Raw genomic sequence first — 17,946 nt, forward strand, 5'->3', positions numbered from 1 at the left:
CCAGGGGGATATATAGCCCCTCTAATAAATCTTATAATAATCTTTCTTTTTTTTGGGTCCGGTCGTGGGGCCTGAACTCTGGGCCTGGGCGCTGTCCCTCAGCTCTTCAGCTCAAGGCTAGCGCTCTACCACTTAAGCCACAGCGCACTTCCGGCTTTTCTCTTTTTGCTTATGTGGTGCTGAGGAATCGAACCCAGGGCCTCATGCATACAAGGCATACAAGGCAAGCACTCTTACCACTCTTACCACTGAGCCACCTTCCCAGCCCTACCTTACATCTTCTAAGTATGTCTATGTCTTTTGTGTGTGCTGATACCGGGCCTCTCATTCATTATTTCTTGGCTTTAACCGCCCAAGATTGGTACTCTACCATGAGCCATCCATCTCTGTGTTGTTGTTGGGGTGGAGTGGTGAGCTTGTTTCTGTTTTGTTTTAGTTTGGTTTTTGGTTAATTGGGAGACAAGTCTCATGTCTGCCTGGGCTGGTTTTGAATTGAACCTTCATCCTTGGATGTTTCCTGAGTAGCTAGGATCACAAGTGTCATCCACTAGCACCTGGCACATTGTTTCTTTTTCATTGTTTGTTTTTTTGCTGGTTGTGGGGCTTGAACTCTGCCTGGGCACTGTCCCTCAGCTCTTCAGCTCAAGGCTAGCATTCTATCACTTGAGCCACAGTGCCACTTCTGGCTTTTTGTGCTTATGTGGTGCTTAGGAATCGGAACCCAGGGCCTCATGGGCAAGCACTCTACCACTGAGCCACCTTCCCTGCCCCCATTGTTTCTTTTTCACAGGATTGGGGGAGTTTGAATTCAGTCTGATACTAGCTAGGCAGGCACAGTACTGCTGAGCTAGTGCCAGCTTTGTATTTTTGTTTTTTATGTTTGAGTCTCACTCATATAGTCTGAAGGGTTCACCTCCTGTGCCCAGCTAGCTCTTGCTTAAGTAAAACCATAAGGAGGTTCTGGTTGTTAGTCTTATTTTAGTTTTATGTTTATGTGTGTAAGTGCACACAGCACACACATGTGCACGCTGAGATTATATCTAGGACATTGGGCATGCTAAGCACAAAGTTTTCCATTGAGTTACAGCTCAGTTCTCCAAGATGTTTTAGTAATCTCTGGTTTGGGTTGAGTATATATTTGCTGCCTGTGTTGGCCTTTTGTTGTCTTTTGGTGCCAGTGCTTGGACTGGGGTGCTGTCCCTGAGTGAACTAGCCTCAAGTTGATTTTTTTGTGCGGAACAGAATCTAAATTTGAGCCACAGACCTATTTGTCTTATTCCTGAGTTAATTGCACATCAAACTTGCTTTTTATTCTTCTTGGTTTTGAGGGAGAGCAAACATCTGAGGATGGTCTCTGCATTGTTCTCTATGTTGAGCTGGCTAGATTCGAACTTCTGGGCTCAGACATTCCTCCCACTCAACCTTACTTCGTCTGTTCCACTCAGGACAAGGCCCCATATTTACACTCTGAGAAACAATATTCGGAGTTGATCTGACAGCTGGTTTGGAAGGGAAGTCTTAATCTGTGCAATCAAAAGGGGAATTTCCATCCAAGTAATTTCAAACATTTTTTTCTTTTCCCCCAGTCAGGGGCTTGAACTTAGGGCCTGTGCACTGTCCTTGAACCTCTGTGCTCAAGACTAATGCTCTACCACTTGAGTCACAGTGCCATTTCTGGCTTTTTGTTTTTTTTTTTTCTTTCTGTGTATGTGGTACTGAGGAATCCAACCCACGGCTTCATGAATGCTAGGCAAGCACTCTCACTAAGCCGCATTCCCAGTCTATCTCAACACTCTATCACTAAGCCGCATTCCCAGTCTATCTCAAACTTTTATAATTTAGAATAGTGCACTTAATGCTTACTGTAATCCATATTTAATGCTTTTTTTTTGTTTGTTTGTTTTTGGTCCTGTCGTGGGGCCTGAACTCTGGGCCTGGGCACTGTCCCTCAGCTCTTCAGCTCAAGGCTAGCGCTCTACCACTGAGCCACAGCACCACTTCCGGCTTTTTTCTTTTTTCTTATGTGGTGCTCAGGAATCGAACCCAGGGCCTCAGGCATGCAAGGCAAGTGCTCTACCACTGAGCCAACTTCCTAGCCCCATATTTAATGCTTTTTAATATACTGAACCTGAACAGCAAAGTTAACTAGGAAAATCACAAGTCTCTTTTTTCCAGGCTTCTTTTTTGCTGAAAGCTAGCACTCTACCACTTCTGGCTTTTTCTATTTATATGGTACTGAGGAATTGAATCCAGGGCTTCATTCAGTGTCTCGATATTGTACTTAATATCTCTCTTTCCTTTCTCTCTCTTTTTTTTTGTCACGGGTTTGAACTCTGGACCTGGGCACTGTCCCTGAGCTCTTGAACTCAAGGCTAGAGTTCTACCACTTGAGCCACTGTGCCACTTCGGTTTTCTGGTGATTTATTGGAGATAGGAGTCTCATGGGCTTTCCTGCCCAGGCTGGCTTTGAACTGTGATACTCAGATCTCAGCCTTCTTAGTGGCTAGGATTATAAGTGTGAGCCACCAGCGCCCAGCTCTTTATCTTTCTCTGTCTGGGCAGTATTAGGATTTGAACTCAGGACCATGCATTTGCTATGGAGGTACTCCACCACTTGAGTGATGCCCCAAGCCAATCACTTCCAGTTTAGATAGATAGATGCATATGTGTGTGAATGTATATTTTTCTTGAGGTAGGCTCTTATATTTCTCAAGCTGGATACAAACTACTAGACTCCACCTCACCCTCTCAAATAGCTGAAATATTGTGATAGTTCTAGGGCTGTCCCTGAGCTGCTTTTTGCTCAAGGCTAATACTCTTACACTTGAGTCACAGTGCTTCTTCCAAGCTTTTTTGAAAAGCTTATTGAAATGATTGATTCTTTCTTCCCCCTCCCTCCCCCTCCCCTTCCCCTCCCTCCCCTTCCCTCCCTCCCCTTCCTTCTTCCTTCCTTCCTTCCTTCCTTCCTTCCTTCCTTCCTTTCTTTCTTTCTTTCTTTCTTTCTTTCTTTCTTTCTTTCTTTCTTTCTTTCTTTCTTTCCTTTCTTCATCGGTCATAGGCCTGAAATCTGGGCCTGGGCGCTGTCCCTCAGCTCTTCAGCTCAAGGCTAGCACTGTATCCCTAGAGCCACAGCGCCACTTCCAGCTTTTTCTGCTTATGTGGTGCTGAGGAATCGAAGCCAGGGCCTCATGTATTCAAGGCAAGCATTCTACCACTGAGTCACCTTCCCAGCCCCCACAGTTTTCTTAACTAAGCTTTTTTTTTTTCTTCCAGAAACTTAAGCTCATTTTTAAGTTTGTCTAACAAAAAATTTTCAGAGCCTGGTGCCAGTGGCTCACATCTTAGCTAAGATCTGAGGATCCCAGTTAAAAGTCAGCTGGTGCAGGAAAGCCTGAGGCTGTTTATCTCGAATTATCCACCAGAAAACCAGAAGTGGTACTGTGGCTCAAGTGATAGAGTGCATGCCTTGAGCTGAAGAGCTCAGTGACAGCACCTAAGCCCAGGGTTCAAGCCCCATGACCGGAAAAAACAAAGTAGAGATGTGGCTCAAGTGGTAGAACACCAGCTTTGAGCAGGAAAAAAAAACAACCTAACAAACAAACCAAGAATGAGCTCTAGGGCCTAGTTCAATGTGGATCCTGTGTTCAATACACAGTGGGCATATACACACAAAAAATTCTCTTCAAGCCGGTATTGGTGGCTCATGCCTGTAATTCCAGCTACTCAGGAGTCTGAGATAGGACGATTATGGTTCAGAGCCAGCCCCAGCATGCTTGAGACTTCTATCTCCAATAAACCACCAGAAAATGGAAGTGGTGCTGTGGCTCAAATTGTTTGAGGATTAGCCTTAAGTGGAAAATAATTCTTCAGTAATTAAGTGGTTAATTTTTTTCCCTTTAAATTTTAGATTTTGGATTTCTGGAGTTCAGCCAGTGTGCAAGAACAAAAATTACTCTTTGGGAAAAGAAAGTATCATTGTGGCAACATACCCCCACAGTATCTAGCACATAGTAAAAAATGGCTAGACTTTTGAAGAAACAGGGGAAAGCCACCTATATCCACCAAAAGCAGTTAATAGGAACTGACAGGGAGATATCCCCAGTGCTAGATTCAACATACAAAGCCACATCTGCAGCTGTTAGGAAAAAGTTTAAGGTCTTGGAAGAAATGAGAGATTTGATGATTGAAGACATAAGAAAAAGCCTTAAAAATGACCTAAGGGAAATGTTAGGTAATGAAGTACTTGATCACAAAAGTTCAAAGAATGCTACTAGCAGGACAGAGTATCAAGTAAAAGCTTTAACTTCACAGAAAAAAGAATTAGTGGAGGAAACAGAAGACGAAAACTCTGAAAGTGATGATGAAACAGAAGACTTAACATTTCAAAGAAAGAAAGCTAATGTGTTGGACAGAGCTAAAAAGTCCAATCGTGAACAAGGTGAGAAGCTATCACAACATCGCAAAGCCACGGAATGTGTGGAAGAAGTCTTATGTAGTAAGGATAAAGGGCATAGAAATCTCAGCATGTATACAGAAGTCACACCAGGAGGGAATAGGAAGAATGAAAAAGACAAAGTGGTCAAACAGTTGGAAGAGGACAAAAATCTTCAAAAGTTAGGGGCTAAGGAGAAAGCGCTAATGGCCTCCGAAGAAGAAATGACCCAGGAGGGCGCTGTGCTTACCCTGGCTGCTGACTTCTCATCTGCAACACTGGACATTAGTAAGCAATGGGCTCGCATCTTTGACATCCTGAGAGAAAATGACTTTGAGCCCAAACTTGAGTGTAGGGTTGAACTGGCCTTTAAATGTGATGGTGAAATCCAGAGATTTTCAGACCTTCAGACCCTCAGGAAATTTGCCAGCCAGAATTTGTTCGTGAAGGGATTGCTGAAAGATTTACTGCCACAAAATCAAAAAGGGAAAAGAGAGGGGATTCAAGAAAAAATGGTAAGCTCATGAGTAAAATAGCTGGTATAGCTTAGTTTGAAGGTTAAATCATTTTTAAAAATATTTGTGTATTTGTGATGATCCTGGGACTTGAACTCAAGGCCTAGGCACTATCCCTGGGCTTTTTAAAAATCAAGGCTGGTACTCTACCACTTGAGCCATGGGGTCCACTTCTGGCTTTGTTTGTGCTTAATTGGAGATAAGAGTTTCATGGACTTTCTTGCCTGGGCTAACCTCACATTGCAATCCTCAGGTCTTAGCCTCCTGAATAACTTACGTTATATGCATGAGCCACCAATACCCAGCTAAGTCAATTTTTTAGAGTAAATAATCCTTAAAGTTATATATGGTGGCTCACACTTGTAATCTCACTGGGAGTGCTGAGGTCAGTGCTAGTCTAACTTACAAACAGCCTAGCTGATATGGTGAGACTATCTCTGAGAGAAAGAAGAATTCCTTAAAACACATGACGTTAAAAATAGTGCTGGATGCCTTGACTCACAAAGATCAAGAAAGTCTTGGTTCAGAGCCAATGCAGACAAAACGTTAGTAAGACAAATCTCAAGAAAACATGCCTAGTAGCTAGGTGTTGGTGGCTCACACCCACAATCCTAGCTACTCAGGAGGCTGAGATCTGAGGATCCTGGTTCAAAGCCAGCCGGGCCAGGAAAGTCTGTGAAACTCTTTTCTCCAATAACCACCAGAAAACCAGAAGTGGTGCTGTGGCTCAAGTGGTAGAGTACTAGCCTTGAGCTGAAGAGCTCAGGGACATGTCCAGGCCCAAGACCTTCCAAATAGAAGTTTAATCCCCATGACTGACAAAAGAAAAAAAAGTAAACATGCCTAGTAGTAGTAGTAGTAGTATGTGCCCATAATCCCAGCTATGTAGGAGGCTTGGGTAGGAGGACTGCAGAATGAGTCTAGCCTAGGCAAAAGTAAGGTCCTACCAGAAAAAAGACCAATAGTAATAAAGGGCCAGAGGAGAGAGGGTCTGAGTTCAAGCCCAAAGGGGAATAAAGTAATAATTTTCTAGAATTGACTGCGTATTGTTAGATGTTAGCCACATTGAATTTATGAAGGGGAATGGAAGTTTTATTCATGTCAAAGATGAATGATTAAAATAATTTGCATAACTTAAATAATTTGAATAACTTTCAGGGTAAAACAGACGCAAAGCATGAGGCTGGAGGAACAGCAAGTGATGGCTTGAGCTTCCTGTTTATCAAAGAGGTGAAAGTTGCTGGGTCAAAGGTGAAGAATGTAGGGACACAAAAGTCTTCACAAACCTCCAGGTTGGAGCAAGAGGAAGGAGAGGAAACCTCTGAGACAGAAGAGGAGGGAGAAGAGATTTCATGGACCGAGGAGGAGGAAGAATCCTCACAGACAGAAGAGGAAGAGGCTTCAGAGATAGAGGAAGAAGAGTTTGGAGAAGAAACCTCAGGACAGGAGGAAAGAGAAGAGGCCTCAGAAATGGAGGAGGGGGAAGAGACAGAAGAGGCCTCTATATTAAGAGAGGAACAGGGCTCCACCTTTCAGAGTCTTTCTGTGGTAAACACAAAGCTTGGAACTGAGAAAATGGCCAGGGATGGCTTGGAGATTAGTCTTGTTGACTTGGTAATGGATCACCAGATGGAGGAGGAAGAGGAGGTAGGGAAAGTGAAAACTACCTCCTGGCCCAAGAAAAAAGAGAACATTTATGGACTTAAAGAAATTGCTTTTAGTTATTTGGTTTGGGACACAGAGAAGAAAAAGTTGGTGAGGTGCCCAGAGGAAAACAAAACCCAGGAAGGAGGGGAAAGAGCTACACCTTGCCTGACCTTATATCTGTCCCCTCCCCCAGAGCCACTAGAAGTAAGTAGTGGTGATATTGAACAGCATCCACAGACAGACTTGAGTGCTGCACCAGGAATCCTTTCCTTTCCAAGGGAAGAGAGACACAAGACCTTCCAAATAGAACGCCTTGCCTCTAGAGATGCCAACTTAATCCAGGAAACAGAAGAAAACTTCAGAAGAAGTGTCATCTGTATGTTTAGGGAGGTACAAGAGAAGGTTGAAAACATAATCAGTGGTCATCCAGATGTCTTGGAAATTAAAAACTCAATAGATGATCTCTATAACCTGTTAGGCTTGTTTGAAACTAAAATACACAATCTAGAAGATGAAGTGGAGGAATTGTCCAAGAATGCAACGCAAATGGCTAAGCACATAATCAGCAAAGAAAGGGTAAGGGATAGAGAGGACAGATTCAGAAGTTCCAACATCCGGTTGATAGGAATCCCAGAAAAGGATACCCAGGAGAATGAAGCAGAAGACATAATAAAGGAAGTTATTGAAGAAAACTTTCCAGAAATGAAGGATTTCGGTCTTGAGATTGTCAGCGCTAACCGAGTACCCAGTTCAGTTGATGAAAGGAGACCTACTCCTAGGCACATCTTGGTGAAGCTGCAGAATTCCAATGATAAACATAGAATTATAAGGGCTTCCAGAGAGAGGAAAGAAGTAACCTATCGAGGAACAAGAATCCGGCTGACAGCAGACTTGTCTGTGGGTACCTTAGATGCTAGAAGTCAGTGGACCAATATCATTAAAGTTCTGCAAGAGGAAGGCTTTGAACCTAGAATTCGGTATCCAGCCAAATTGGTATTTGATTTTGAGGGTAAGACAAAAGTGTTTTTTGATACTGAAGAATTTAGGAGGTTTATTTCTTCTGTGCCCTCTTTGAAAGAATCATTGGAGGATATACTTTAGTCAATCTATGAGTCCTCTACTCCCATCAAAACACATCCAAAAAAGTCAATGTCTGGGAAGTGAGACCTCAACATTGTGCCCAGAAGGATGGACAGCTAACAGCTTATTTTGGAGTAAGGGGAGGAAATGTTATTAGCTAAGATGTTGGACAAGATAAATGGTAAATGCTAGCCATTTATAAAATTTGATGGTAAAGATCCTAGCTTGCACAGGAATAAACTTTTCTGTTAAATAAAACTTTGTCATTATGTGACTATGAAAGCTGTTTTTGCTTGCTTATGCCTCATTTGCTTATATTAAAAGTTTCTTAACCTTTTCAAATTGCTTCTGTCATTGTTATTGCTTAGACACATCAAAGGATCAAAACTCTCCCCAAACATGTGACTTTTTATTCATCAGTCTGTTAGGGCTAGAAAGTGGACTGAGTCATATAGCTTTTGCCATAAGGACAATTGATCTCTTCCCTGGCCAAATGTTTTTTTTTTTTTTAAAGTCCTCTGTACATGGCTGAGGAGGTGGCTCAGTGGTAGAGTGCTTGCCTTGCATGCATGAGGCCCTGGGTTCGATTCCTCAGCACCACATAAGCAGAAAAAGCCAGAAGTGGGGCTGAGGCTCAAGTGGTAGAGTGCTAGCCTTTAGCTGAAGAGCTGAGGGACAGTGCCCAGGCCCAGAGTTCAGGCCCCACGACTGACCAAAAAAAAAGTACTCTGTCCAGTTTCTCCATCTGTCATTTCTGCTAACTCTGTCCTATCTTCCAATGAGCACCTGCCAAGTGATTACCTGCTTTGGCCTCAAAACACCTGGTTGTGAGTCCCAATTCTAGGCAAGTTCCCTATGATGTTCTGGTTCCTTAGCTTGCCAGTGTTTCTTTCCTGGGGGCCTTTTTTTTTTTTTGGTTAGACTGGGTGCTGTCCCTAGGTTCTTCTGCTCAAGGCTAGTGCTCTATCACTTTGAGAAACTGCCATTTATGGTTTTTGAGTAGTGGTTAATTAGAAATTGGAGATAATCGTCTTGTGGGGACTTTTCTGCCCTGGGCTGACTGGCTTTGAACCATGATCCTCAGATCTCAGTCTCCTGAGTAGCTAATGATTACGGGCTTGCAACAGCACCTGGCCTGGTGGGTTCTTCATGAAGACTGACAGCTGGTTTTTGCAGTATTAGAACAGTACTGATGACTGATAGGTTTGAACTCAGGGCCTTTCACTGAACTGATAGTCATTGAAGCTATACCTGAAGCCTGTTTCACTGGCTTGAGTTACTTGGGGACTTGGTCAGACAGGCACACCTGAGGCAAGTTCTACTTGTTATGCCAAGGTCGCAGGACCCCCACCAAGAAGACCACCGAGAGTCAGACTACAGCTGTTTTACTTAAATGGGCTGCAGCTCGGGCCTCGTCCTACACTCCGACACACACTCCGACACAGCGGAGCCTAGGAGGAGAGCCCCGAGCTAAGGATTTGCAGGTCTTATATAGGCACACAATCAACCAGGTGTTTTGATTACCACGTGTTGCTTTGCTAGACTGAAACAAGCAACACGTGGTCACTGCCTCAAACTTTAACCTTTCACTACTCACTGTCAGGCTTTCTGCCATCACAGGCTTGGGTTACCCTATGAGAACCAGAGGTGGTCATGCTGTAGTGTGGGCTAAAATGCTGTCTTTGGGTCTTGTCCTGGCTGACCTTGAGCAAGTACCTTGAATTGGGGCTTGGTATCCCGCCTCAGCCTCTTAACTACTGGGATTATAAGCTTTTGCTGCCTCACCCAGCAACTTTTGCTTGGAGCTTGAACTCAGGGCCTGAGTGTTGTCCCTGAGCTTATTGCTCTACCACTTGACACAGATCCACTTCTGGTTTTTGGTGGTTTATTGGGATAGTTTCATGGGCTTTCCTGACAGGATAGACTGAACTGTGATCTTCAGATCTGTTTCTTGAGTAGTTAGGGTTACAGGCGTGAACCACCAGCACCCTGTGCAGTTTTAAGCTAACTGAGGCTGGAACCCAGTCTGTTGGCTGTGAAGAATTATTGATGAGTTTATTGAGGTCAGGATATGCTGGTCACATGCCAGTAGCAGGGTGTGGGGTACAGTGGAGCGCAGGTACTTACTTCCATGATTACAGGTTCTCAAGCTTAGTGTACTGAAGTGGGGGGGTTAGGAATGGAAATATTTACACCTTGAGGGTTCTAAGAAAAGGAAGGCTTAGCTAGTGATCATGCCTGTAGTCAGCTTCTCAGGAGGCTAAGATATGAGGATCATGGTTCAAAGCCAGCCCAGGCAGGATGTCCTGCGACTCCAAAAAACCACCAGAAAACCAAGTGGCACTGTGGACTCAAGTGTTAGAGCATTGGCCTTAAGCTGAAGAGCTCAGGGACAGGGTCCAAGCCCAGAGTTCAACCCCCACAATTGACCAAAAAAATAGAAAAGAAGGCTATTAAAGGGGAGACAGACAAGCTTGGAGACTGTGGAAGATTAGCAGGGCTGAGGGACAAAGCTGCACTAAGCTGGGAAGAAGGGCCAGTCAAAGGTATGTGGAGGAGGAGAGAAGAACTGAACACTGAAGACTGCCTTCCAACACAAAATCACTACGGAAGCTGGGCACTGGTGGCTCACACCTGTAATCCTAGCTACTCAGGAGGCTGAGATCTGAGGATCTCAGTTCAAAGCCAGTCCGGGCAGGAAAGTCTTATGAAATTCTTAGCTCCAATAAACCACCAGAAAACGGGAAGTGGTGCTGTAGCTCAAGTGGTAGAGCACTAGCCTTGAGCTGAAGAGCTGAGGGACAGCGCTCAGGCCCAGAGTTCAGGCCCCACGACTGACCAAAAACAAACAAACAAAATCACTAAGGATCTCTGTGCCAACCTTGAAAAATAAAGCTCAAGGAGTGACCAGGCCCTGAGTTGAATCCCCAGGACTGAGAGGAGGGGAGGGGAAAGGGGAGGGGTAGGAGTGGCTTGTGTCAGTAATCCTAACTACTCAAGCTGAGATCTAGAGGGTTAGTGTTCAAAGCCAGTATGTACATGTCCAATTAATCAGCAAAAAAGTGGACTAGCAGTGTACCTCAAATGGCAGAGGGCCTCAGTGTTATCAATCTGAAGGAATGCAAGTCATTTGTTCAAGCCCTAGTTTATGAATTTTTTTTGTGATTTTTGGTGGGGAAGGGGGAGAGTTGATATGCTGAACTTTTTCATGTAAAGTGCCTTTTAGACTCTTCAGAAGATATAGGCCACCTGCCCCCTCCCAATAGTTTTCCTGGCAACTCAGCCCCTGCTTCCCAACAGAATTACCCTCCATATTGGAAATGCCATCAAGTTTTCTGATCTGGGCCAGACATGTCGGCATCTCTCCCAACTACAGGCTGTGTGTACCTGACCTTTCCAAGCACAGGGGCAATCCCTACCCCCCACTAATCCTGCTCAGTTTTTATGCCTTAAGCATATCCCTAATTTTATTTGGATACATTATTATAATACAGTGTTAATATTTAACCACAAATGCTGTTAAACATCTTTCTTTTATACAATCTTCTTTGAGGGTAGATTTTCGTAGAGTTCATCATTCAATATTTATGGAGCACCTGTTACATAAGCCTGCTCATTTTCCAGATGTCTGCAGCAGGAAAACTGTCCTGTTGGGAGCTGTGGAGCAAGGTTCCTGTTTCCAGACTGTACATGGACCAGGAGCAGTACAGGAAAGGCCACTGTTGTCATCTGCTGTAGCACACCAGAAGTCCACCCCAGGTCATGGGCATTTCCCTCTGGCCCAGGTTGGAGTCAAGGCTGATGAAGGGGAGAAAAACAGCTTCCCATGTCGTCAGTGATTAGAAGTCAATGCCAAGGGCTAGAGGCTTGGCTCAAGTGATGGCCCATCAACTGTGAGCATGCAATTGGAGCTAGATCACAAGGCTCTGAGTTCAAGTCCCAGAGAGCAGACAAACAGCTACACACGTTCAGAGCATATTCCCCAGAAATGCTGAATATGCAGTCATGCTGGCACCTTCAACTGTTCTGGTCTGTCCCCTCTGTCCTCAGTCTCCTGGATTTTCAGTCTTTCAAACTAAGCTAAATGAACTTGTTTTCCTTCATAAGTAGCCTTCCTCAGGTATTTTGGTAGAGCAACAAGAAATGGACTAATACAGATGTGCGCTGCAAATTCCCGAGTCAAGAGCAGAGAAATGCAGACATTTCCATACAGAAGGTGAAGAGGCAGCGTTTTAATTTACAAATAATAAAGACAGGCCAGCGCCTTGCTAAAAAGAGAAGTGTGGTTGTGATCCAACTGCCTTCACCTCCTGGGGACTGGTCACAAGTACAGAACAGGCCTCATCCTAGACCTGACCTGCTGAATGCTGCGGAGACCCTAGGGCATTTGCACAAAGCACTGGGCTGGGACCTTCCTTAATGGAGGGTTTTGCTCGGGTGTGTTTTGAGGTTGAAAGTCCCTGGAAGCATTCTTTAGCTCATCATTTGCTCTTTTACCTCTGAGCAGCAGCAATACATGTCAATGAGCCTGCTCCGGGACACTGGTTTTTTTTAATTCCAGTGGTGTAAAGACATTTGTTATGCCATTTCTCAAGACTGTCTTTATGCGTGGCAAACTGGACTTGCAAACGCCCGACAGTTTCTTGTGCAGCCCCCCTGGGAGGTAGGTTGTGTGATCATTTCTGCTTTTAGAGACTCTGAAGCTGACATCCAAGGTGTCTTTGTGACCCATCCAAGGGGTACCAGGCAGCGGGCATTGCGGCTCAAATGAGAACTGCTTTGCGTTTTCTGTGTGAGGCTCACCAACTTCCATGTCTTAACCTTTTAACACAAGGGGAATTTTATTCATTTTCATAAAAGACTTTCAAGAACACTTTCACAAGCTGGGTGCTGGTGGCTCACACCTGTAATTCTAGCTACTTGAGGCTGGCATATCAGGTCCGCAATTTGAAGCCAGCCCAGGCAAGAAAAGTCTGTGAAACTCTTTGTTTCCAATTAGCCACCGAAAAGCTGGAAGTGGCTCAAGTGGTAGAACACCAGCCTTGAGCAAAAAAGGTAAGGGACAGCACCCAGCTTTAAGAGTGAGCCCCAATATCAGGACAAAAAGGAGAGAAAAACCACATTTCTAGATTGCCATTAGCGAGTTATGAATATAAGCCATGCGTGTGTGAGCCTTAGCAACTATAGAAGCTTAGGAAAGAGTTGTCCAGTAGAGACATCTGTTAGTCTAGGAGGGCCTTGGCCAGCTCCAGTGCAGCCCAGCAGCTTGGAAGTCAGGAGCCTGGGACACATCAGAGTAGACACCTGCCCATACAGATACAGTACCATGGAGGGAAGGCAGAGGCTTCTTGAAGCCAAGAACTTTAGGAGAAAGCTCCCTCCAATTCATTTCGTTCACACATGAAGAATAGCTGCAATGATCAAATGCCGCCAAGATACATGTGCCGTTTGTCATGGGACTGGGTTTCCTGATCAATGCCAATACCCATGGAGTGAAGCAGAGCCTGATCAATGCCAATACCCATGGAGTGAAGCAGAGCCAATGGATGGCTCAGAAGTGTTCAAGATTATGTCTGGCATTGACTTCAATACCTTCTTTCTACCGTGTCTGGATTGAAGATGTTTGTGTCAACTCCATCTAAACCAACTCCCCAAGAAGGACTTGGTCATTTCACCTGTCTTTGTGGTGTTTTATTTCCCTAGAGATTTCTTGACAATGATTGCCAGGGTGGCAACGTAAGTCCTCCCCGAATCCTCTCCAGACGTGCATATTCAATGGGACCTATGTGTATACTCTCGATTAAAAATAAAAAGACAGCGCACCTTAAAACTTCGTGTAAAAAGTATTGCTTATCTACTGTGCGCAGATGCGTGTGCTCCTTTCTGCCGGCTGGCTCCACAGCGCTGCAGGGGTAAGCGTCACGAAGAATTCCAGGCTGAGGATGTTTAGGAGTTTGGAAGGCACCAGTGACCCAGTGCTCTCTCTCCTACCTTGGACCCTTTCCTGGAACCCATGTGGTTTGGGAACAAGGCCTAAGGCAACAACTACAAGCATCCTAAGGAGCAGAATTACATGACAGGAATGTATGTGCATATTTGACATAGTTTCTTCTGGTGAGGGGCTGCCCTGTGGTTATGACCCCTGCCCTCTCCAAGGCTGAAGGAGAGTCCAGAAAAGGAGACTTTTGTTTCTGGGTGCCAGTTCTTCTGTAGCTCCTACAGCCCCAGGGACCTGCCCCGTTCCGAGTGGGCCTGCAGAAGCTCAGCAATCTCCACATGGGCGGATGAGGTGGGTGATTTCATAGTGATGGACAAAGCTGTGTGGCCAGCCTGCAGAGGAGAAAGCAAAGGAGAAAGAAATCTCATTCTATGTGCCTTCTACCCCAAAGAGAAGAGAATGAGGGGGCACATCAGGGATAGGGGAGTATATTTCAAACATCTAGAGACCCCCAAGAACGGAGGTGATTAAAATGGCATCTGGATAATGAGATGAGGATCAGCTGGGTGCTGGTGGCTTACACCTGTAATTCTAGCTTCTCAGGAGGCTGAGATCTGAGGATGGTGATTTGAAACTAGCCTGGGCAGAAAAGTCTGCAACAAGGACAGCTTCTAGGACCAGAGTTCAAGCCCCAGGACCAACAAAAAAAAAAAAGAAGAAGAAGAAGAAGAAGAAGAAGAAGAAAGAAGGAGGAGGAGGAAGAGGGAGAGGAGGAGGAGGAGGAGAAGGAGAAGGAGAGGAGAAGAAGGAAATAGCACTCCTGGATGTGGATAGGTGTGAATTCCATGTGGGTACTAGTCTCTTAGAGTGGGCAAATCCTGTATCTAGAATTGTGAAAGCTAAACACATTTCAAAACAAAACACTTTTTTTGGTAATTTACTGGGACATAAATCTGACCTGAGGCTACTTAAGATCATGACATGATTTCTTTTTATTTTTCATTTGGCTGTATTTGTAGAAAGGGGTTTGCTGGGCAGGGAGGCACCTTGGCCCTACTGCTGCCCTCTACTCTATGTGTGCAGAATTACTTCCTGAAATGCGACATTTTCTTTTTTTTTTTTGGGGGGGGTCCAGTCATGGGGCCTGATCTGGGCCTGGGCGCTGTCCCTCAGCTTTTCACCTCAAGGCTAGTGCTCTACCACTTGAGCCACAGAGCCACTTCCGGCTTTTTTCTTTTATCTTTTTTTTTTGTCGGTTGTGGGCCTGAACTCTGGGCCTGGGCACTGTTCCTCAGCTCTTCAGCTCAAGGTTAGCCCTCTACCACTTGAGCCACAGCGCCACTTCCGGCTTTTTCTGCTTATGTGGTGCTGAAGAATCGAACCCAGGGCCTCATGCATGCAAGGCAAGTGCTGTACCACTGAGCCACCTTCCCAGCCCTGTGACAACATTTTCATAGGAGCAGGTAGGACATGTGAACCCCTAGCTTCAAACTCTTCAGGCTTTTTCCTTGAAATCAGTGTAGAACTCATTGTCATAGCTGCAGTACAGGGCAAAAAGCTGAGGAAGAGGAGGGGAGGATCAGGGAGGTCACTGGTAAGGGGAAAAAGGGACCAGAATTGGGGGACAGGAAGGAAGTAGCATTTCAGGGGGGACCCTGAAGATAGCACATGGGCTTCACTAAACATACAAAGTTCCTTCTCGCTAAACTCCTCTGATTCTCTGGACCTTTCTTTTCTTTTTCTTTTCTCTCTTCTCTATTTTTTCAAAGGCAGGGTCTCACTGTATATTCCAAGCTGGCCTTGAATTACCTGTGTAGCCTTCCCTGGATCTTTCTCCTCCCACCCTTTCCACCTTGCAATTGGTGTGCTTATTGGATAGATTAAAGTCTCCCTCTCCCCCCCCACTCCCCCCTCCTCCCAGACCTAGCCCCAGCCTGCTCAGGGCTGCAGTTCAGATTCTGGGCCCAGGCCTCAGGTTGCTCCACATTCAACCATCTATGTTGGAGAATGGGAACAATCAAATCCTAAAGAGAACTTCCTCAGATGGGTCAAGGGTTGCAACAAAGCAACCAGACATGCTGCTAGGCACCCTGTTGGGAGGAGGGGGCTTGGACTATTTAAGCCTGTGTTCTTTGCCCTGTGATGGTCAGATGGGCCTTGTCAGCCTGGCGCCTCTCCATAAACACCATGTGCTTACTGTGAACATAAGAGCCTCAGGGCCAGTCCCAGAAGACATGCATACTCTCACAGAGTACATCTGGAGATAACAGCCTCTATCTGCACACACAGAGAGCAGGGGAAGCAAGACCACCCAGGAAGGACAAGTGTCCCCCCTCAAATGCCTCTGTCAGGGCCCTGTTAGGAAGGAGCCCGTGCTGTGAGCAGCAGTGAACCAGGCATGGTAAACTTGCCCAGAAACGCTGTGGGCTAGAGCTGGACCTGAAGAGGTGGAATGAGAGGTTGACGTGTGTGTGTGTGTGTGTGTGCCTACTTACGTACATACACACACACACTGGGATGTAGGTGTCTCTCCATTTGATAAGAATTCATCACAAACCCACTATAGATCAGGCAGAGGTGAGCTAGGCACAATCTCTGCCTTCTGAAGTTTCCAATGTGAGGATGCTTTGAAGCAGCCGTCCAGAATGCCCTTTTCCCAGGCAAAATCTCAAGGCCAATTTTCAGGCCTCAGTGACATCCCTGTCTCTGTCCCATTGCAGGTCCCCAAAGACAGGATAATGATTTTTCTGAATTGTCTCTGAAACCTAGCCAAAGGACCTGGAGTTTATGTTGAACTTGAATGGAAAGAGGAAGCAATTTTTGGACATGAACTCTGTTGCAGTCATCCAAGGCAATTCTGTGCTCACACAAGTCACCTCGGGGACACGTGGCTGTGAACCGTAGTCATGTGTGACCCAGCAAGCAGCGTGTAAGGGGGCCCTGGGTGGGATCACTTTGCCGTGAGCATGCTCTGTGCACCACTGGCATCATGCTACCCACCTTTCCTAATAATGCATCTTCTAGGCTTGGTTCCTGTCCTGTGTCTTCCTGGCCCTTCCTTCCAGTTGAGAGCCTTACCTGCGGCTAGCCTGTGCCTCTGTGCTGCCCTGCCTTCCTCATCCGGCACTAGACAACTGGCTCTCAGCTCACTTGGAGTTCAGTCCTCATTTTGAACTGGCTTCTCAACTAGGGCACTATTGATATTTTAGGTCAAAGAATACTTATTGTTCCTGTGCACTGTAGATGTTAGGCAGCATCTCTGGTTTCTACCCAGGAGTGACTGTCAGGAGCATTCTCTCCTTCAGTTATGACAAATAAAATGTCCCTAGGCTGGGGGATCATGCCTTAGGCTGGTGGACCATGCCCATAATTCTTTCTACTCAGGAGGCTGAGATCTGTAGATCTAGTTCAAAGTCAGCCCAGGCAGAAAAGACCATGGGACTCTGATCTCCAAGCTGAAGGTAGAGGTGTGGCTCACATTTTTGTATGGCATCCTCCTCATCCTCATCAGCCAAGCAAGAGTACAAGGCTTTGAGTTCAAGTCCCAGTACCAGTACATACAAATAAGATAAAATTTAATTTTTTTGTTTGGTGATGGGGCTTGAACTATGGGCCTGGGCGCTGTCCCTCAGCTTTTCAGCTCAAGGTGATCACTCTACCACTTGAGCCACAGTGCCACTTCTGGTTTTCTGGTGGTTGATTGGAGATAAGAATCTCACACTTTTTTGCCTGGGCTGGCTTTGAACTGTAATCCTCAGATCTGAGCCTCCTTAGTAGATAGGATTATAGAGGTGAGCCGCTGTTGCAGGCTTAAAATTTAATTTTTTAGGGAGTTAAAACACAGACAGGGTTTTAGTTCCCGTGAGTGCTCTAGGAATGCTCCCTTCTGTCAGGATCAGGAATAGGTTCACTTGTGATGATCACCCTCTGAAGTTGAAGGTTTATTCATTCAACCAGCAGGCACTCTGATGGTATAGGGTGTTCAGACACATGGCTACATGACAGAAATGGGAATGACAGCCAGGCTCCAGTGGCTCACAGTTCTAATCCTAACTACCCAGGATTTGAGATCTGAGGTTTGTGGTTCAAATCTAGCCCAGACAGGAAAGTTTATGAGATTTTCTTTTTTTTTTAATTTTTTAATTTTTTTGGGTCCGGTTGTGGGGCCTGAACTCTGGGCTTAGGCACTGTCCCTCAGCTCTTCAGCTCAAGGCTAGCACTCTACCACTTGAGCCATAGCGCCACTTCCAGCTTTTTTCTTTTTGCTTATGTGGTGCTGAGGAATCGAACTCAGGGCCTCATGCATGCAAGGCAAGCGCTCTACCACTGAGCCA

General features: G+C 45.5%; 2 protein-coding genes across 2 annotated transcripts in view; one reads left to right on the forward strand and one right to left on the reverse strand.

Annotated features, from left to right (window-relative positions):
* Nucleotides 1-4,184: 4,184 nt before the first annotated feature.
* Nucleotides 4,185-6,806, forward strand: L1td1 (LINE-1 type transposase domain containing 1). Its single transcript, XM_013020498.1, has 3 exons — nucleotides 4,185-4,947; nucleotides 6,106-6,368; nucleotides 6,788-6,806. The coding sequence occupies exons 1-3, from the start codon at nucleotides 4,225-4,227 to the stop codon at nucleotides 6,804-6,806; spliced, it is 1,005 nt and encodes a 334-aa protein (XP_012875952.1). The 5' UTR covers nucleotides 4,185-4,224.
* Nucleotides 6,807-13,212: 6,406 nt separating this feature from the next.
* The window catches only part of Kank4 (KN motif and ankyrin repeat domains 4), a 33,957-nt gene continuing 29,223 nt past the window's right edge, over nucleotides 13,213-17,946 (reverse strand). The window contains exon 9 of the mRNA XM_013020566.1: nucleotides 13,213-14,004. Coding sequence (XP_012876020.1) covers nucleotides 13,891-14,004 — 114 coding nt within the window. The 3' untranslated portion in view covers nucleotides 13,213-13,890. The remainder of the gene's footprint in view (nucleotides 14,005-17,946) is intronic.

This window comes from Dipodomys ordii, unplaced genomic scaffold (genome assembly GCF_000151885.1).
Source record: "Dipodomys ordii isolate 6190 unplaced genomic scaffold, Dord_2.0 Scaffold51, whole genome shotgun sequence".
Lineage (NCBI taxonomy): Eukaryota > Metazoa > Chordata > Mammalia > Rodentia > Heteromyidae > Dipodomys > Dipodomys ordii.

Excerpts from the sequence above, each read along its gene's own strand:
- L1td1 (XM_013020498.1), top strand. The coding sequence starts at position 4,225 with ATGTTAGGTAATGAAGTACTTGATCACAAAAGTTCAAAGAATGCTACT. Across the intron at positions 4,948-6,105 it reads AGGGGATTCAAGAAAAAATG|GGTAAAACAGACGCAAAGCA; the intron begins GTAAGCTCATGA and ends AATAACTTTCAG.